Source organism: Sinohyriopsis cumingii, chromosome 13 (assembly GCF_028554795.1).
Source record: "Sinohyriopsis cumingii isolate HCF-2022 chromosome 13, ASM2855479v2, whole genome shotgun sequence".
Lineage (NCBI taxonomy): Eukaryota > Metazoa > Mollusca > Bivalvia > Unionida > Unionidae > Sinohyriopsis > Sinohyriopsis cumingii.
The window spans coordinates 52,156,921-52,179,317 of record NC_142973.1 but is presented as its reverse complement, the minus strand read 5'-3'; the positions used below and the strand labels follow the sequence as shown (position 1 = coordinate 52,179,317).

The window sequence follows — 22,397 nt, the reverse complement described above, 5'->3', positions numbered from 1 at the left end:
TCTGCTCAGGTTTGAACCTGCAACCTCCTGCATTGGAGGGGATGCTCTAACCATTAGGCCAATGGAGTGATTGTAGATTAAATTGAAAGCATATATTGGGGCACCAATTAGACATAAGTGGAATATAAAATAAACCAGCCCTTTTTTATTCCCTGTATATAATTTTAATCCAAATTTAAAACAATTCTTGCATCAAAAGACTTTTTTCGTGAGCAGCTAAGCAGAATAATCTGTTAATTAATATGAGTTCCATGCAAAGTTATAAGAACTTTAATAGTTGTACTTAATTCTAGTGATACATTAGTGTTTTGATACATGGTTATATGTGTAAATCAGATGTTATGGGAAAGTCTCAATAATAATAATCTACTTTTAGGTAAGAAACCATATTGGATGGATCTTCACTCACAGATTGAAATTATCCGGGATATAGCTCTTGAGGCAGTAAAATCACTTCTAAAAGGTGGCAAACAATGGACTGAAAAGATGGGAGACCATGATCATGATCCCATCAGTCAGTTCACGAGTGGAAAAATGACATTGGTAAGACAGTTCCTCTAGTTATTGCAGCAAAGTTTCTCATGATGTGCATCATATTTGTTAAATATTATGTTATTTGATCAATACATGTGACAGTAACATATTGCATTAATCCTACTTTATTGTGAAAGGCAATAAATGGAACATTTTAATCTCTTCCATTTTATGCTGACAAGTGCATGTGCAAAACCTAATAGCTGAGTCAGTAATTAGATTGAAGTTTTCTTATTTTCACAATTGAATTTCATTTCATAGAATAATGAAATGGAATGATTTAAATCTTTATGGTGCATTATTTGCAATTGGAGCCAGAATACTGGAGTTTATGCCAGCTATAAAAAACAAGACATATGTGCTCATGTCATTGTAGGTAGCAGTTAAAAATCAGGTTGTCCAAGAACTGAAATCCATTGCTGATGAGATCACAGCACCTTTCATGAGTTTTACAGGGACTGTGGAAAAATTTGTTGGAAAATTGAAGAATATCTTTGATTTAGTGACGAAAATCAAGAAAGCCTACAACATATTAAAGAAAGGGTAAGAATAAATAAATTTTTTGTTTCATTACACATTTTTGAAAACTAACCGTAGCCAAATTACCTAGATAAATCAGAACTGGATTCTTGCAAATTCCAGTCAGTCATTTCATCCCTACTGCCACAAATATGGGCACCACAGAGATGTTTAAAGTAATGATACTGTGGAATTGTAGGTTTAAAGGCAGGTATTCTAATAATATCAACATGACCAATAGCTGTATGTATTCAGGAGACCATTTTCAGTTATCGAAAATTAAAACTCCTCACATCCAAGTTAATACTAATACTACATTATAGGTTATAGCTGTCCATATACATCAAACTTGTACACTTTTCTCAGTTTATCTCCTGCCCTCCTCTCAAATCAGCTCATGATTATCTTTTTCAACAGTTAAGAACAGTTTCTTCTATTCTTTCTGTTCTTCTTGGTGACTTGAAAAGCCACCATACACTTTTCGATGCTCTAGAGATATAAATGAGAGAAGGAAGAAAACAGAAGACTTTTTGTTAAACACGGTCTTTGTCTTTTTTCCTTTGCAGTCTATCACCTTTACTTGACAATATTTTGGAAGTTTGTGGTGATCTTATTAGTAATGATCTTGTTTCAATATACTTAAGGTCTGTTTAAGTCTTTTGGGTTGAATTATCTTTCCTATATATAACCAGCATGGAATTTAGCGTTGAAAAGAGTGGTAAAAGTAAAAAGAGTTGAAACAAACATGTAAAGCTATTGTTGTTAAGAGAATTACTCAGAAAACTTCTGCCTGTTAAAAAACCTAAAAGAAATTATTTTTTAAAATTTAAAATTTGTTATTGCAGAAGATTTCAGTAAGCATTTCACTTTACTGAGAATTAGAGGACTCTTTTGATGGATCCCATGTCGCTTAAGCCAGATCAGATATCCCTGTCATATTCTGAAACACTTGCTTCTTAAGCTTTCAAGATACTTTTAACATTTTTAATAAAATTTGGGAAATGGGCAACTATCCATTATGAAAAGAAGCAATAGTAATACTAGTACCTAGACCATGGTAACTCTTCCAACAGTCAAACCATGTCACTAGCAAAATGTCTTTGCAGAACCATGGAATAATGGACTGCTCTCAGACTGGTATCTATCTGGAGTACATCAAACTATTATTGGACCTTCAGTTTGAATTCAGAGCCCAGAGAAGCATAATAACCATCAAGTCTGGTTTTAAGTATTTATTAGAGATAGTGGCTGCTTATAATGCAGCCATGATGAATTTTTGATCTGCTGTAGAGAGTATGCATACTAATGACATCAACTACAAAACAAAAATCAGAAATAGGTTGAAGAAAATTGGTTTGGCACTTTAAAATCCAAAACTGTTTGCATGCACTTTAATTCATGATGGCTCAAAACTCAGTCTTGAAGTTTCATGTATATTAGTTCTGGAGGAGTCCAACTTTGTGTGGCTTATTGTTTACTCTAAGCAAATTTTCTATCCACAAATGTATACTTCTGGTGTAAATGTAAATAAAACCCTGGATAAATCTTAACAAACATATAGGCAAACAGACTGGAAGTTCATGCTCTGGTTATACAGGTACTGTGTGACCCCGCTAAAGTGCACTCTGTTATAACACAAATTCGGATATAACACGGTCATGGTGTGGCTCCTGAAATTTCATGTACATGTATTTTTCTTATACACAAAAAAATTCTTTCTTAAAAGTACGATAAAAACATGAAAACTTTATTATCATAATAATACAAGACGATTTTGGCATGGCTTCTGAAATTTCTTTTATATTTTTCTCGTACACGAAAAAGTAGTTTTTCTTCTTAAAAGTACAATAAATAACGCATAAAAAGTATATTCTGAAATCGCGTAGGTCTTCGCCAATGTCACAAACTTGGATTGTTTTTCCTCATTGGCGGCAAAACATACCATCTGGCGATTTCTTTTTATTGGCGACGCTGTTGGCTTTTTAAACTTTAAAAGATAACCATTGGTTTGGAGTGGAGAAATTCAGAGGCCCCATGAAAGGAAGCCGCAAACTGGATATAAAATGCACTGAAATTTATTGTTACATAAACAAATTCTTTGTCCACATTGACAAACCATCTAAACAGTGCATTGTTCTATTATAATCTGCTTATCATGACATCTAGCATGGGTACTGTATGTTGTCAAATATTCGCTTTTTTGTTGTTGACATTTCTGGTAATGGAGATAAACCGGACAAGGTATTATCTCATAATCTATCTTTCATCAGATTTTCCGCCACTTGCTAGTAATTAATATATTTACAAAGACTGACATTTGTATGTGGATGGTAAGTAAAATTTCTCTTCTTTTCACTCAGAATTAAATCCTTCAGAACACTCACATTTTCTGTAATAATCCCTGTCATCAAAGCAGAACACCTGCATCTCTATTTTTCATTGACCCTTTGTTAATTTTCAGACGCATGTGTGGTAGGCAGTGTCACGCTGCTACCACAAATGTAAAAAAAATATAAAAATTAAAAAATAGAAACCACATTTTACTTATTGGTTTATTCTATAGGCATGGAGGGACAGTAACTAGAATAGTACAAATGATGGCCAATTCCTTTTTAAAAATGTACCCAGATAGAATTATGTTTGCTGAAATTTCAAAGGAAACAGATTACCTTTGAAGCACTGATTGTTATGAAAACATACTCAGCAAGTGGAGGAAAAAAAAATCAGACTGAATCATGCAATACAATTATTTGATGTTGCCGCCGCAATAAGAAATGGGCATTTGTTCGGTTCTCCAAAGCTGTCCTTTAGCGGTGACTTCAATAATGCATGCACCCTTCATCAAAGAAAGCCGACTACACTCTTTCAATAAAAATAAAGAACTTTTCATCAAAGGAAGTCAGTACCAAACTTAAATAAAAGAGATGGAATCTGATCAATTTGTGCATTTTCCCATGTGACTAGAACACGTTAACTGTGCCGTGAAAGTTTTCTTTTTGTAGGGAAAAAGTTGATGCTTACGAATGCTACCAATGGCGGCTTAAAACACAAACTAACTTTTATTGGCTTGGGATGTACTGAAAGTAAATGTGTTTTGTCATTTGTTACTTGATTGTGCTATATTTTTCCACTGAATTCAGACCAATATGACCTGTGACAAAATTATTGAATATTTTAAAGCTGTGTGTGTGCATATTTTTGATGGAATCACTTGTATTGGGGATTCAATGTATATGATGAGGTTTGCGGGTGAGTACACGGTTTGATACTATTCATGCTATACATTAGACATGTATATATAAACAGTATTCATGTATATGTACCAATTCGTGGTTCTCTAAATAAAGTAAACTATTATATATGTCTTCTCTGTTATCACTACAGCTGTATTTCTCATTTAATATGCATCAGTTTAAGAAGGTAACTGTGCCAATGAAGCACGTATTTTACCACCTGCATTTATTACCTACATCCCCTTCCCGCAATTGTTTTTGTTGGTACATGCATAATTTTCTGCAGCTAACTCACCTGGTTGCTTATAACATGGTTCGGTCTATAGCGCGTTCTGGTTCTATGGCTCCCAACAACCGTGTTATAAGGGTCACACTGTATGCACCAAGATCTAAACTTGAATGTGCATGATTCTGTATAGATAGCTTGTCAAGTCAACCTGCAGATACTTTATCTAATACAAAGTCAAACCTTGTCTGGGATCACTTAGAACTTCTGCTTTTGAAAGCCTCATTGTCAGAGGAAATAAACTTGATATTAGATCAGCGAAATAGCTTTCCAATATACCAATAGATTATCTCAAATTACATTTAATCCAGCATACAGTTTAGTCTTTAGATATTTATACTAAAGCATGTACACTTAGAAACCAAATTTCATTCCAGCTCTTAACATATGAATTCATTTATACCTGGAAGCAGCAAAAATTAATATTGCAAAGATTGCAGAATTATATGTTCCCAAATCACCCCTCTCTAGCTTGTACCAATTCCAAAAGTTCTAAATAAATCCACATATCTTTCAGTGTAAATTCAATGAAATTGGAACCTCATCTCATGGCAGTATGACCCTGTATACAGATGCTTCAGACCTTGGTAACCAGAACAGTGTTGTCATTGCAACACCCAGAAATGCCATTTTGAGTCAGTTAAAGCTTACATTTTTACCATAGAAATCAAAGAGATACTAAAATCTTTTAATTACATTGACATCTCTCAAAAGAAATTTCATATATATTTGGTTTCCTTTTGAACCCTGAAAGACACAAAAAGCCTCACATTTGACAACTTACGGAGTTTTGTTGTATCCCCGTATGAAATAATTAGGCAGATTCCACCTGGAACTTAAGCAGACTCCAGGCAGAATCTGCCTAAAATGTTAAAAGTCTGGTTACTACAAAGGCAGACATGGAAAATTTGAAAAGTCAAAGATGAATCCATCTAAGAATCCGTCTAACTCTAAGATGGACTTTTGTCAATTCATGCTATAAATTCATCTTTAGGCGTAATTTTGGACTTGGTTGATTTTCCACCCACCATCTAGGTGGAATTAGGAACTTAGTCACTGGCATCTATTATATGAAAGGAGGAATCAGTACTTAGATTATTTTCTGACCAACATCTAGGTGGAATGAAGAACTTAGTCATTTACATCAGTCAAAGAAGGCATAATTAGGACTTGGCTTTTGTGTGTCTGTAAAGTTAAATGACTGAAAATATAGTGATATTTTGTGATTGTAATATCACTGACAGTTCAATAAAAATATCAATAAGATATAATAAAATTTATTGTTTCTGGTACAATTTGAATGATTTTCAGCAGCATTTAAAATTATTTCCTGTTTCTGATAGCTGTAAATTTTATTGTTTATTTTGGACACAATTTTTTTAATAACTTCTTTCCACAGCTTTCCTTGTTAAATTTCTTTTTCAAATTTGTTGTTGTTGTTGTATTTTTATTTAACTTCAGTTGGATTTAACTGCCCTCGAACAAGTTTTCATCTTGTTTTCCGTTTTAAAACATAATTTCGCTTTTCTCCTGACCTGAATTTCCTCGATATGGACCCATTTTTTAATATCGTCTCCGAAACTCTTTTTTAAATAATGCTCTATCCGGTCCCATTCCACAACGAGCTTTCAAATAAGTATTTGTTCCGTTTATTGTTCAACAGAGGATCGTTGTATAAAGCTTTCTGATTGGTCAACATTTTGTAATTGCCCAATGAATCGTCGCGTAACAGAAAGTGAATGGAAAGAGCATGTTTACTAAGCATGGCGTTTCGAATTTTGGAGCGGGATGAGAGATTGAATAACCATTTGAAAAATGTGCGGCAATGAGAATACCCTGAACGCAAATTTGATGGGAACATAACTGGTCAATCTGTATGAAAACTGAACGCCAGGACAAACATTTTGCTTTTTGTGCCATAAAGAGCTTTACAGTAGCGGCTAACGTGCTAAATAGGACAAGGAATTGAATCGGGACAATTTCGAAGTAATATACAACTCCAAACTGATTAACTTCAGAATTTAAGGAGGGACAGCGTGTAGATCACTGGTGGGAATTGTTGCCAGATATCCATGTCTATCAAAGATAGTCATATCTTTGCAGAGTTTTCTTGGCCGAAAAGTAGAATCTACTTTCAATCTCATGAGGCATTATTGTGTATATTATCAAAATATTCTTGGTGTGTTGGAATTCAGTGTAAAATAAGAGTTATTATATCATGATAAACGTTTTTCGCGGCTGCTTTTGGAACAAGGACTAATTCGAGAGACCACAACAGCATCATAGTTTGTGCAATCAAAAATCCAGTCTGCAGTACAAATGACATAAGGCAGGCTCCTAGCTTTTCTTCTTCTCATAATCAAATTGTCTCAAATGGATGCTTTTCTGTAATTTTGCATTATTTTCATGGCGGAATTTTTCAATGCAGATTAATATTTAATATTTTATATATGTTTATGTGTTCACAGATGCCTTTGCATATGTTCCAGACTTGATACTTTGATTTTTAAAACCACTTAATTATTTAGTGTCAGATACTTCATATCATGTTGTATATACTGTATATGTTGTACATCACAGATACTGAGATAGAAGGCCTCAAGGTAGATTAGTTATGTAACTAATTGAATGACCTTCTCTAAATAAAGTCATTATTATTATTATTGTTTTTATTAGTATTAACTCCCATTTCTCTTGCCTTGGATGTCATATAATTACAACATCAGTATAATTGTTTTCATGCACACTTAAATATCACCTTGGTTAATAAAGTCCTGTTTAATTCATATCCATTATTTCTTTGAAATGTCTGAAACACTAACAAAAACTTCAGTAAAATACTATATAATGATTAAAATTTTAGTGAAATCTTACAAAAGTTGTAGTCATTTTTTTGTGAAACCTCACAAATTTTTCAAAGAAATTTGAGTGAGACCTCAACATAATTTCAATGGAAGTTTTGGTCAAAATATGTGTGAAATCTCTCCAAACTTTAAAGTGAAATGAATATTACTAAGTGATGCCATGTTGGATTAAATTTTGTATGCAAGAAAGAAAAAGGCATTGCCCCTTAGGACAAGTAAAACCTAAATCTTATTTGATAATGTCTGTCAAAATAAAATTTATGGTCCATTTTAAATATTACTGTGAATATTTATCATTGATTTCCAATAATATTTAAAAAAAACATTAGGCAGTTTAATACATAATAGAAATCTGAAGTATATTTTTTTTTATGGTTTAGGCAGAAAATGCTTAAAAAAACCCATATGAAATCTGCCTTGACATTTTCATTATTGGATGGGGTTTCTGCAGGTATTTCCATGTAATTAGGCAGAAATAAAGATTCCGCCTAGTAACAGTAACTTCAAGCAATATTCCACCCTGAATCTGCCTAAAAGTGATAATAAGGGGAATCTAGGCTAAATAAGCAGAATAAACAGATTCCGCCTGGTAGACGGAATAAACAAATTCCACCTAGTAGGCGGAATAAACTAATTCTGCCTAGTAGGCGGAATAAACAAATTCCACCTAGTAATAGATGGACTAATTTACATATTTTGGGCTGTATTCCACCCTGAATCCGCCCTGAACCCACCTAAAATTTATAATAAGTGGAATCTAGGCTTTAAGTGAAATCCGCTTTAAAATTCCACCTGGAATCTGGTTAAAGTCGTGGCGGAAGTTTTTGTACTGGTCATATGACTACGTGACATGCTCTCTCATGCAGGGAGCATACAAAGCAGGGAACTAGATTACTCTGCTTGATGAATCAGACTGGCCAAGTTTCTTGTAGTTGTTCTCAAAATAAATATGTTGAGAATTATAAGTTCTTTGTGGTTTTTACAAAAGCTATCAGACTTTAATTTAATATAATTGAAATTTTGTACAACAACATTAAAAAGGAGTTTCTTATTGATATCACATGATTACTGGACTTCCGATGTTCTTGTTTGAGTTTTGTGAAGTCATTTGACTATTAACGCAAATGGCGAATACCAGGTCAGGTTTCATCTATGCTGCGTTTTGTCTAGTTTGTCAGCGGATTAAAGACATATCAATTATAATACTTGACATTTTTGAGAAAATAAATAATTTTCCTATCAATTTCATGCAGGTATAAGTCAATATAACATAGCTTAAATTTACTAGACCTGCTGGTAAGCTATCTTACGATGGTGGCAGATTGCAGATTTTTTATACATATAATTGCTCTGAACCCACACTCCATCCTAGATGTGAAAAATGGGGTTTGAATATTCGGAGGAAACCCGGATTAGAGAAATTTACAATCTCTGAGCTGAATTCAAAACTTTCGTGTGAAACTATTACACAGTGACATGTAGCTTGAAGCATAAATGGTTTCAGGTCTTAAATAGAACACAGGAGAAATGGGAAATTGTCATTCCTTATATATTAAGATACGATAAGAGCCCATGTATCAATACAGGTTTATGGACTGGTTTATTGAACTACAAGAAGACATGTTAATTTTACAGAAAATTCAGTCCTTGTTTATACAACAGTATATAATTTTGAAGGCTTTTGTCAAAATTTAAATCAACCCTTTTGTAAATTTCTTTAAAAAATTGATTTTTTATACAAATCATCTTAAGGAGTTTAAGTTGGTTGAAAATTCTTGTTTGAGATTTATTGGCACACATAAATTCATTTATTGTGTTTTTTCATATTGTGATAGGAAATGTTTACTTTGTATAACATGCACATATATTGCAATAGAATTCTTTAGAATTGAAGGTTTGAAAGGAAACAAAATAATTTATGCTCATTATGTTGTTTCCACATAGTAACATAATGCATGTCAGCAAAGTTATAATTTGTATTCTGTACATTGAAATGGCTTTAAATGCCAATTTATCGGAATATAGTCAGATTCTTTTGTGTAACTCATTTTGTGGTTTTGTACATGATCATCTTTTCTGACATGTATGATTTGGAGAGTCTTGAAAGAGAAACATTTTCAGATTTGGAAAATGCTTGTTTTATAATCCAAAATGTTTTTTAATTCCATTCAGTAATGGTCATATGTGAACCTTGAAAAAATTAATTTCATCCTGGAAAAAGCCTGGAAAAGACATGGATATTTATATTTAGAAAAGCGTGGGAACCATGTTTCTAACTATGTTTCTATGATTTCAAGTATCTTTCATATACCAGTGTCTTGTGTTTGAAAATTGACCATCTTTGCCTTATAACCTTTATCCTGTTGTGCATCATGTTTTTTATTACAGTCACACCCACTTATCTTGACCTCTAATGTGTTTCTGATCTTTACAGAAACCATGTTCTAAATGGACATTATAGCATGTCAACACCACGACAACATAGTTCGTCCACACAGCATATTGATTTTGATCTTATCTGTAACTCGGAAACTGATAAAGTTAACATCATTAAATTTAGCTAAAAAATACATAATTCATTTTACACGGTATATTTAAAACAAATTTGGTAATAGTTCAAATGCTTGGTGCTAGTGTAAGCGTTCAACTTCAGCATGGCTAGATCATGTGACTTGCAATAATCTATAAATAGAAATCCACAAAATTCCAAACCAGCCCCTTCAGCTCCCCCACCCACTATCATTTGTTTTGAACAAGAGTAAATAAAAGCACCAATGGTATTGTAACAAAAATAATTCCATAGTGACCAGTATTTTAAAAAAATTAAGTTACTGATCGCTGTGCCATGATTATATATCCTTTAACACAAACAGAATGAAGCAGAGAGTGCCTGATAGGATTAATGTCTACATAACATAAAGTGGAGTGCTTTCATTTTTATTGTTTTTGTCTTGAGTATCAAAGTCTTGCAATCTATCAGAGATTAGCCAACTCTCCTTCTGGTGCTTTGTTCTTGCATTATCTTGCAGTACAACAATGCTAAACCAAATAAAAACAAGTCTTGGGAAAAGGTTATTAACTGGGAGTGTATATAATTTTATAATACAAATCTACCACTATACTGACATAATTTTTCTGCTAAAAGATTATCAGGACAAACTAAAATTCATACTTTCCTCAGTCAGTTTTGCCAATCTTTGAACCTCGTCATAAATTTATCATTTACATATTGAGCGTTTTAATTTTAGTACTGATATCCTATAATGTGACAGTTGTTGCATTACAGTGAAGCCCACTTATCTCGACCTCAGTTATCTAGAAAACCCGTGAATGTCAAGCATTTTGGTCCAGTCCCCAAAAAAATCCTTCTTTGTTGTGCTAACCCCTGTTAAATTGATAACCCCATTATGTCTGGCATAAGTTTTGGTCCGAAGTAAAATGTGAATCTGCTTAATTTGACAAAATGCAACTTTTAATGTCTGTCTCAGAAAATTTTACAAGAAATGATCCAGCAAAATTCTAACCACCCACTTCAACCCCACCCCCCACTTGATTAAATTGTTTTGAACAAGAGTAAATAAAAGCACCAATGGTATTGTAAAAAAAATAATTCTATAGTGCCCAATATTTTTTACGTTAAGTTGTTGATCGCTGTACCATGATTACATATACTTCAATACAAACGGAATTAAGCAGAAAGTGAATGATAGGATTAAAGTCTGTGAAACATAAAGAAGGGTGCTTTCATTTGTATTGTTTTTATCTTGAATATCAAAGTCTTGCAAACCGTCAAAGAGGTTAACCGACTGTCCTTCTGGTGCTTTGTTTCACTGACGGTTACTTAACGTAGTTGTGGTGGATATGGGATTACAGATGTTTGAAAGGAATCAGTTGGCTTCTTACATAATTTGATGTTGAGACAGTAAACTTTAAAGACTTTGAACACATTTTTTAGTTTTTCAGTACATGAATACCGATAGCCTCATATTTTTCTGGTTGTTGTTGTTGTTGTAGGGTTTAATGCCATTTTTCAGCACACCATAGGCTATAGATGCGGCCAGTATTAATGGTGGAGGAAGAACCCGGGAAATCCCGGAAACCACCGACCCACGAGAAGCTACTGGCAAGCTTTCTCACATACCCACATTGGCTGAATCTGAGACTCAAACCCACGCAGACAGGTGAGATGGCAGTGATCCATAACAGAGAGCACTTTAGACCACTTGGCCACTTGGGGCTTCTTATTTTTCTGTTACAGAGGCAAATTTTATTGGTAAAAACTGGTATATACTGGTGTAAAAGGAATCTCTGATAATCAACAAAAACAATTTATTCATGCACAATATTGGTCAGTTACATTTTGCTGCTAGTCACAAGTGAACTCTAACCAACGAAAATACTTTTTTATTTTTTTTTAATTTTTTTAAAAGTATACTTCTACATGTACATGTATTTATATTGGCCTAGATTTTGGACAGTGTGAGAAAATCATTGTATTGCTGAGGCTATCAAAGGGATGAAGCTATTCACAGGGAAATAAAAACAACTTGAAACCACTGACATTGTTGCAGTAACTTAGTATTATAAAAATGCATGACTAATGTTACTTAATCTCATTTAAAAGACCTCCAATCTTTTTTTTTCTGCAACCAGGCATGACTGAATTATTATTTTCATTGTGCATTAGAAATGCCATTTGTTCATGCTGTGCTTCAGATGCATAATCTTTGTTATGCAGCAGATTTGTCAACTAACCCTGATATCTCAGGACCAGCTGGTTATGTTGAGGATTTTTTGACACCCCTGACATAATCAAGATAACTGGCTTTGACTGTATTTGAAATGGTTTATGTTCCAAGGTGAGGATATAGGACCTAATTTGCTGGATTTCAATCTCTCACAACTAAAGGGAGGGTGCTTGCCCTGTTTATGACATTGGAATCTTCCATGGATCCCGATATGTCTGAATAAAGTACTGTTTGCACCTTTGTCTAAAGTCACACCAACTTCACTCTTATGTAAAACCTGCTTTCTAGTCAATATAATTACAACAGGTAGAATACAAACTATCTGCAGTTACATTGCAATGGTTTGATTGCACTTATGATGGGTCCTGTTTTCACCGCTGAAAACAACCTCCTGCTCATAGAGAATCAGTCCTTTTTTTGATAATCCTCTTTCTTCACGAGCCCCTTTGTTTCAAGGGTGCTACATAGTCCCATTAAGGTCTTGAAGTGATACCTGATGTGAACCAAGCCAGTGAGAAGGGGAATATAAAGTATACTTTAATTGCTACAGAAAGGAAGGGATGATATTTTAACTTGGCCTCCATTGTCCTGGATTTGATGGGTTATTTGCTCTGCATATAAACTGCAGCTAACCCAGGACCGTACCAGTTTCTTGTGCATATCAGCTCATAGGCAGTTTTTGGTACCATTGCATTTGAGCATAACTGTTACCTAACTTACATTATCCAAGCCATGGGATGGAAGATAGAAACAACTTTCTCAAGCTTTTCCTTCCAGTGCGCCTTCTCCCCAAAGGTCTGAATTTGACCTGATGGGATCTGTAACAGGCAACTTTGCCAGATTGTTCAGCAGTTTCTTAATAATGTGGTCACTTCACTTTGCTGGATTTGAAAAGTGGTGGTTTCTCACAAGCCAATTTACTGAGCATGCATCTAACACTTACAAGATTTGGAACTACTTTATGTACATTAGGGGATTAAAGATTGGACCTTCCATCTATTACCTCCTAATATATTATGATTATATGTATTTGAAGAAGAAACAAGTTTTTAAAGGTAAAATATGTTTTTGGACAATACTTTCCTGATGATAATATGGGCACGTCCAACCATGAGTCTTCCTTACATTTTAACTTGACAGCGTGCATATCCACTCCAGTAGTAACTGAATTATGGATGGGATTTAGTACCAGATCCCTCTTTCCATGGAAAGATTGCTATTCTGTCAGACTCACACTTAGGTGGGCAGACAACTTCGAGCACCTTCTTTACTTAAAAAGAGAAGGGTTTAAATTTGTAAAGTAATGGTTATACTTCAGTTGGGCATACATGGAAAAAATATTTCAAAACTCTTGTCACAGCTTAATCTTCAGAAAGTACTGGTATTTCACAGAATTAAAATTGGCTGTCTCATCAGTTTATCTTACACAATTTTCAGATACAGAGATGATTCCAACAATAAATCTAGGGTACCCCATCCCTTACATAGGCTTACGGTTTCTGACCCCCTTCATCACTCATAAATTGTGTTGCAGTTTATTTTCCAGTGTCCATTTATACCAGGTTACAGAGATAATCACTCAGCCATGGGATTGTGGGTTTCTCACAAGAAAATCATTTGTCATGCAACTTGTCAAAACCTATGGGAGAAAAGTGTCTTAGATTATTTAAATGGTTCCATCAGTTTATTGTAGTCAGTGCACCTCTACCTGATTCACATACAGGCTACTATGGATGCCTCTACCCGATTCACATACAAGTGCCTTTTGACGCCTCCTGTAAACATTAGCCATTTTGAGCAGGTTTTTGTAGTGCCACCTTAAGAGAAAACCTCTATTAGATACTACATTCATTGCTGTAAATGACCGTTACATCAGATCACATGGTTGCTGTTGATGCTCTGGTCCAAATCTGCTCTTTAAAGTAACTGGGTCTTTATTCTCCAAAATGGAGGTCGCAGATTTTGTCCAATACTTATGCACTTTTCATGATTGGAATCACAACTATAAAAGCTTCAATAATTTAGGTGAAGGCTATGATATTGATGTAAGCAGCAATTAGTTTTATAAATTATAAAATTCGGATGACTTATTGATGTAGATGGCAAAGAACTTGTGATTTTCGAGTATGAGAAATGGCAGCTACAGTTGGTCATGCAGCTTCACTGACTTGACGTTTAATGCATTCTCTCAAGATTTTAAAGCACATTAAAAATTCTTCCGTGAAAAATAATTACACAGCTATAACAATCAGACTTTACTCTTAGATTTTTCCATACATAGTAGATGTGTACCAAAAATGTAAAATGGTTAAAATTGATGTTAAACATAACATAGGCTACACTGCTAAACAGTTAACAGGCAGGCCTATGTGTATGGAGTCGAATAGTAACAGGTGTTCTGTTTATATTGCACTCTACTGTGTAACTTTGCTACATGTGTATCGAAGGGCTCAAATGCCATACACTCTATGAGGTAAATGGTTAAAGACAAAAAGAAAAATTAATGTTTTGTCAAATTGAGCCTTGGTCATCCATTTTGCTGGTGATCTCATTCAATCTATAGAAAAATGGATTTGTGTTTGAATCTAAGCATCTCTATGATTGAGATCTGCTCTGGATTTTGCAGAAACTATCTAGGGGCTGCGATTTAGTTGTCTCTTGGAGGGGTGTAACAAACAGATCCATTTATCAGCCATAACAGGTTTGTATTGAGTGCAACAAGCAGCGAGTTTTATGAATGTCAGAATGGAAGACAACCGATGTCTGCTATGGATGATACTAAATAACAAGAGAAAAGCTTGTGTGTTCTGATGCGAACTGAAATGTACAAATGTATGACATGGGAAACAGTTGACACCTCATCCACAGCCATGTGTAACCTGAGGCTGAGATAAAGGGAGGAAATAAAATGAAATTCCAAGATACATGGTTGATTACATACAACTGAGTAAGGAAAGAACAAAGAACAGAAAAAGGAATATTATGTGTTTTCTGTCAGTAGTAAAAGAAAAACAATCCATTCACTAACGAAAATGGTTGCACAGGTTGACCTGTGTTTTTTTATGTCTGAAACCTTGGCTGAATACTGAATTGCATCAAATATGATCATGCACCAGAAACATCCTGGGGACAACATGATCTAATTGTGGAAAAATGCCTTTGAATATCATGAAAACTAGTTCCCTAATTTGTTTAAATTGGCCAAAATTGTAGGGGTTCAACAATTATAAACAGCAGATTGTGAGAGGGAATTTAGTTCACAAAAAGAATTCACACTGCTCTGTAACATCAGAAACAATGAATAAACTCATGAGTATTCTGGTACAAGGGGATCAGATAGACCATTTTGAGTTTTCAGAGGCTTTGAAGAAGCAGAGTGATAAGCAGAAAAGAATCTTTACCAGCTCAGTAGGCTACATGTGGTATAAAGGTATTTCATATTTTTGTTGTCAAAGAACTGAATCTATAAAGTCATTAAATGCTGTCTTAGGTATGCATATACCTTATAATAATGCTGTCACTCATCAGCTCCCATTTGGAATTGCCCCTCTCCCTCACCCCACCCTTGATTCCCTGCTCATAAGGTAGGTGTGAGGGACCTCCCTCTCTTAAGAAATTTCATGGCAGCATCTCTTAGGTTAGAAAATTAATATTATTTGCCAAAATTGGTTATAATTTTGTTCTTGTTTTGTTGAGAAGTTAACCAAGGCAGTTGTTGAAGTTTCTGTCCTTGTTGTGTTTTTGGTATAAAAAAAACAACTTTTTTTTAATAAAAGTCCTTACCTGTAGTATTTAACATAATATAAATTTAGGCTGGATTATAATTATGTTTGTTTGTTACAGGCATCTTTGGAATAATTGTAAGATATATAAAATTATTTTTCGATGAATTGAAAGCAATATTTTAACAAGAGCTAAGGGTAAAGAATAAAATTATATATACAGTATTTGTGGCTATTTTTCATTCTTAAGCCATGTTGAATTTTGACCTTGAAAACTCGTGTGGCACAAACCTGTTATGAGAGACCATTTTCTTTGCAACAAGGGCTTGTCTCAGGCCAAGTTGTACTACACTAATATAGCCACCTTTTGTCTTTTAACTGGTAGCCTACAGGTTTACATTGATTTAGTTGAGTTTATTTGTAAAATTGAAAGACTTAAATAATTGGTAGTGGTGTGCAGATTTGTGGCAGACTATGGCACCATTCTTTACTTACCAAGCTTGAGTACTGTTTTCATACAGTTGAATGCTTGCATTGCAGCTAAAATTTAATAGAATAATCTTACATTGACAGGTATAGATTTGCCCGCAGCATGATTGACAAGATATTTGGTGCAAAGTGCCACAAAGATTTTCCACGGGAGACAAGATTATCAGGTGGTGGATGTAAGGGAGACGGTTTCTATCCATCTGAACTAAATGCTTCAGGTGTAAAAGAATATCAATATGGAGGAGTAGATCTGTTGGTCAAGGAGGGTGTCAAGGTAGGTATTATGCCTTATCTAGGCTACATTATTTTTGGGTCCTCCTGTCTAGGTTTTGATTAGAAAGAATAACACAAGACCATATAGAATTAACATCAAAAGTATTTATTTGTAAATTACCTTAGTACAAGAACAGCTGAACATGTGATTACTGAATGTCAGTACAGTTACACATGCATAAATGTTTGAGATTGAATATAAGACCCAAATAGTCACAGGAGACAAAGGTGATTGACTCCCATTGGGGAAGGTACAGTTGAACTTCAAATAGAGTTGCACCTTCTCCACCTTTGTCTGGGTGGATGTAAGGTTATATTTGTAATGATTTTTATCACATTGAATTCATGTTATGGAAGTACAAGAAAGAGTTGCTTAAGTTGGGACAGTGAATAAGGTGAAGGTGAAGTATTAACCTTCAGGTGCTGAAGTGGTGAGTATCGTAAGGTGAAGGTGCAGTGTGAGTTCGCCTTCAAATGAAGGTGAAGAGTGACAGTTTAGTAGCATCTTATGTTAATATACTTATATATCTGTTCCTTAGGGAACAATATATATGTTTCCCAGGATTATATAGATCATTATGATCTCTAGCCTTCACTTACATAGGTTAATTGTGGTGATAATTCACCAAAGATGAAATCATATAAACTAATGTGGTAGCAGATGTTACCTCATGAATCATAAATAAATTCTGGAATTCACCATAATGCCAGGGAAGCATACCAAATTTCACTGGGAACTAACCATTGCAACTTGACTGTTTATCCAACATAGCTTGAGACATTACAGAATGGATTAAATGGGTACCGTGTCACCCATTGTTTAACTTTCATCTGCTCCGAATACTGGACAAGATAACAGTGAAGCTCCACATTACATGCATTTGATGCTATTTATAGAAAAATGTCATGTGACCAAGAGCCAATTGGATTCCCTAGTACTCACTAACCAAAAGAGTGCAAATGACAGATTAGTATGTATTGGCAGTGAGTGCACAGAATTTACCATGTCCTAGTGGAATTATACATGATACAAGGTAGTTTCATTATACTTTATTACTAACACAAAATAAGCACAAAATAATCATACAAGGTTACAATACTGAATCTGTTTATCACATGGTGTCATAACATCGTGAATCAGCATGTTCCAATACACAATGCAGATAACAAAATTTACTTTCAACATCTCATCTAGAAAATGATGCATAGTAATTACATTGTAAATTCATAATGGAGGTAATATTCATTACAGTAGATATAAAAATAATCACTCATCAGTTAAGTGCATATACAAGTATTATGGGGACATCTGTTATCCAAAAAAAGTTTTTTCAAACATTAACTTTTTTGTGTTAATGGACATAATTTTTTATTGCTTTTTTTAAAAAGTACTAATTCAGTTATTTATTAACCAATTATAAAATTTATATTTAACATTGGAACACAGTTACGTTACTTCTGCCTTATATTCCCTATATTCCCTTGAGTAATGATCCTAGATAAGTTAATGTCCAAATACATGGACAGGAAGATATTACTTGAATACAGGGCACAGGCAAGTTATTCAGTTCAAATAGATATTAATATTAATGACAAATTACTTTTATGGTAGGACTGGCAGATTATGTTTTGATGATATGAATGATCAGTCCAAGAGGAATATTTTAAAATAAAGACAATGATTTGATGTGCAGCTTGTTTTTGATAAAATTCCCAATGAGATCCCCATAATCCATTTGTATAAATGTGGTGACAGTGATAAAATGAAAATTGTTTTATGTTCAATCATATTGTTGATTCATATGGAGTTTCTTCTGAAAAATTATGTGAATTTTTTCCAGTAATTATTTTCAGCTAATTGCTAATTATTTTCATTTAAATATACTTAATATTATGCCACATACTGGCTGATTACCAGGTTCATAACCAATTACCTGTAACCAGAAATTGTTTTAGAGTCAAGCCTACTTTCGTATACAATTGATACATATAATTTTCTTCTGAAAAATTATGGTAATTTTTTGTTATATTTAGCCTGTCTGATACTATTTTGCATAAACATGATATTTAATGTTATACCACATGTAGGCTGATTACATAGCTAAAAACCAATTAACCAATTTGTTGCCAGTAGGCAAAAGGTTAAGTTTAGGTCTTTTTTATCAAATGTGTTCACTTAAGTTATATATATATATATATATATATATATATATATATATATATATATATATATATATATATATATATCTTTGTGCATGTGTGTGTGTGTTGGTTGACCATCAGGGCTCATTGAAATCAATCCTGCACTACTCTGCTGATGGGTCCTCATGTGGCTGATGAGTCGGGTACAAGATGAACATGTCCTGGAGAAGTGTGTACACTGGAGGCATGGGTTGATTCTTGGTGTTGAGACCTTCCTGTGTTCCCTGGTGACAGAGACTTTCATTCTGTGGGCATCCTTGAAGGTTTGCACCCATTACTAACAGCTGTGTGCCAGCCAGGTCTATCCATGGTGCAGGACTCGAGGTTTGTCACAGCTATTGAGCAGCATCTCAGACTGTCCTTGATGGAGTCTTTGAAACTTTTCTTTGGGCGACCAGTTTTTCTGTGTCCACTAGATAGAGCTCCATACAAAATCTGATGTGGCATTTGAGACTCCTCCATATGGATGACATAACCTGTCCACCGGAGTTGGGTTGTCATGACCATCACTTCGATACTGGTTTAGCCTGCTCTATCCAGCACTTCTAAGTTCATCCCTCTGTCTTGCCAACTGACGCCCATAATCCAGCACTGGGTTCTCGTGTGGAAGCGCTCAAGTTTATTGATGTGCTTCTTAGATGTTGTCCAGGTTTCACGTCCATATAGGAGGCTTTTTAGCACAACTGCTTTATAGATCTTTATCTTGGTGGACAATTTGATTTTCCTGTGGCTCAGCATGCAAGAGCAGAGACGTCCTAGTGATTGACTGGCGCTGCTGATGTGTGCCATAATCTCTTTGTCTAGTGATCCTTCGGAAGATATGATGCTTCTAAGGTACTTGAAGTGATTGACAGCTTTCAGCTGGGTGTCTTAGATAGACACAATCGGGGAGGGGGCAAGCTATGGTGGCTGGAACAGGTTGGTGAAGTACCTGTGTCTTATTCAGAGTCCGAAGAGTCTTGAGGCTTCCGTGAAGCCTGTAATGATGATCTGGAGGTCTGCTTCTGTGTGTGGCATGAGAGCACAGTCATCTGTGAAAAGTGCTTCAAGAATAAGTTTCTCCGTTGTTTTGGACCGGGCTTTCAGTTGGCAAAGGTTGAAGAGAGAGCCATCTGCTTTATGTACACTTCTTTCTGGAGATCACATGTAGCATGGTTCAGGACACGTGAAAAATAGGTTGAATAATGCTGGGGCAAGAACACAATCCTGTTTCACGCCATTAGAAATGTTGAATGGCTTAGAGACATCCCCATTGTAGAGAATGAGTCTTGTCATGCCGTCGTGGAAAAGTTGCATCATCTTAATGAACTTCCTAGGGCAACCGAGTCATGCTAAGATGACCCATAGTGCATCTCTGTTGACTGTATTGAAGGTCTTTATGAGGTCTATGAAGACACTGTAGAAGTTCATGTTTTGTTCAATGCATTTTTCCTGTATTTGTCTCATTGTGAAGATCATATTGATCGTGTTTTGATCTGGTCCGAAGCCACATTGGGCCTCCGGCTGTATGGGTTCTGAGACATTACCGATCAGACGGTTGAGAAGGACGCACACCATAAACTTGCCTGCAGTCAACAGGAGTAATATGCCTTGATAGTTGCCGCAGTCAGCTTTATTCCCTTTGTTTTTGTATAAGGTGACAATCATTGCATCTTTGAATTCCTGTGGCATGGACTCTTCCTCCCAAATGCTAATTAGGATGCTGTTCAATGCCTCAAGTACCTTAGGGCCAGCTGCTAGAGCTGATCATTTTGATGGCTCGCTTGACTTTTTTTTCCGTGGTGGTGGGGGGGGAAGTCCAGGTCTGAGATAGTTGTCTTCGGGATGATTGCATCAAATGCTGCAGAGTCTACAGTGGAAGGCATGTTCAGTAGGCTGGAGAAGTGTTCCTTCCACCTTTTGGTGATACTATCTTTTTCCTTGAGCAGAGTGGTCCCATCAGAAGAGATTAGCGGGGTGCTGCAGGCTTTCGACAGTCCATAGACATCTTTCAGGGACCTGAAAAACTCTTTTGAGTTGTTAGTGTCTGCTGGACTTCACCTGCTTTGTGGTCCCACCAGCTATTTTGCATGATGCAGAGTTCTCTCTGGGCTTTGCTCTGCAGTTGTTTGAAGCGATCATGTTTTGAGACTGAGTCAATGCCATTCTGCTATTCTATATAGGTTCTTGCTTTTCTTGAAGGAGGATGCTTATCACTTTGTTATTTTCATCAAACTAGTCTTGATGGACTTTTCTTTTGGGTCCTAGGATGACCTATGCAGGCTCATTCAGCATGTCATTGAGCTGGTTCCACTTTGAGGTTGGGTTGACAGTCAGAGGTCCATGTGCAGTCAGTAGGTTTTCAATGTGAACTTGATATTGCTCTCTCACCTGTGGATGGTTCAGCCTTGCAGTGTTGAACTTGATTTGGGTAAGCTTCATCTTTTTGTGCTGTGGCAGGACATTGTTGAGATCAAGGACAGCCCTGACTAATTGGTGGTCCATCCAACACTTGGTTCCCCTCAAGGCTTTTGTTATCCATACATTGCAGACATCTGTTACGGACAATGATACAGTTGATCAGATGCCATTGCATGGATCTGGGATGCATCCAAGCTGCTTTATACTTGTTCTTCTGATGGAAGAGTGTGTTCGTGATAGACATATTATTCTCTGCACACATTGACAGTGGAAGCAGTCCATTTGTGTTCATTTTTCTGATTCCTTGCTGTCCCAATACTCCATTCCAGCTTTTGTAGTCGTGGCCCACTCGGGTGTTAAAATCGACAAGTTTGTCACAAGCTGGGGTAACTTTTACAAGGGGATGGAGACTTTTGTAGAAGGCCTTCTTGTCTTCTTTGCTGCTGGTTAATGTGGGGGCATATGAACTGATGATGGTGATGTACGTGATGTACCCTTACTTCGAGAGGGGGACGCAGAGTTGCATCAAGCATTTGTTCACATGCATAGGAATCACTGGGAATTGATGCAAAAGTGCAGTACAAATGGCAAAACTGAATGGAGTTCGCAGACAGATCCTACATTGTCAATTTTGTATCAGTCCAGTTCTTTGGCTATGAGGGCTGTTCTTCTCTGAGGCCTGGATGTATCTTCTTTGTCCATGAGTGTGCATACGTTCCATGTACTGAGAATGAGTTTGGTTTGTCTATGCTTATGGTGTTGACCGCATTAAGGGTTATCTGCCAACAGTGGCTAGGTGGCCAGTTAGTTTATAGGAAAGACAATTTTTAGGACAGCTTTTCTAGTCCCTTCCCATGCTAGGGTGAGCAGTGCTGACCTAAACAGGGCTGCTCAGTCACCTGGGATGCTGCTGGACTTCTTTGCTCTCCTGGTTCAAAGAAAAATGACCACTTGTCCACAGACCACCTCCATGTAGGTTTGGAACTATGACTGCCAATAGTAGCCTCTATCTGTCGCTTTGTCCCTCCCCCATTGCTGTTGTACTTTGAAGATGCACAGAGTAGAAAGAAAGAGATTTAAGTGAAGAAAAAAAAAAAAATATATATATATATATATATATATATATA

The 22,397-nt window shown here is 35.5% G+C and overlaps 2 protein-coding genes across 2 annotated transcripts; one reads left to right on the top strand and one right to left on the bottom strand.

Moving 5' to 3' along the window:
* The first annotated feature begins 393 nt into the window (after positions 1-393).
* Positions 394-19,833, top strand: LOC149785557 (uncharacterized). The gene is made up of 4 exons (XM_089979908.1): positions 394-543; positions 911-1,077; positions 16,480-16,669; positions 19,732-19,833. The coding sequence occupies exons 1-4, from the start codon at positions 394-396 to the stop codon at positions 19,831-19,833; spliced, it is 609 nt and encodes a 202-aa protein (XP_089836034.1).
* A 363-nt stretch (positions 19,834-20,196) lies between these two features.
* On the bottom strand, positions 20,197-20,541 carry LOC149785556 (uncharacterized). Its single transcript, XM_089979907.1, has one exon. The coding sequence runs from the start codon at positions 20,539-20,541 to the stop codon at positions 20,197-20,199; it is 345 nt and encodes a 114-aa protein (XP_089836033.1).
* Between the last annotated feature and the right edge of the window lie 1,856 nt (positions 20,542-22,397).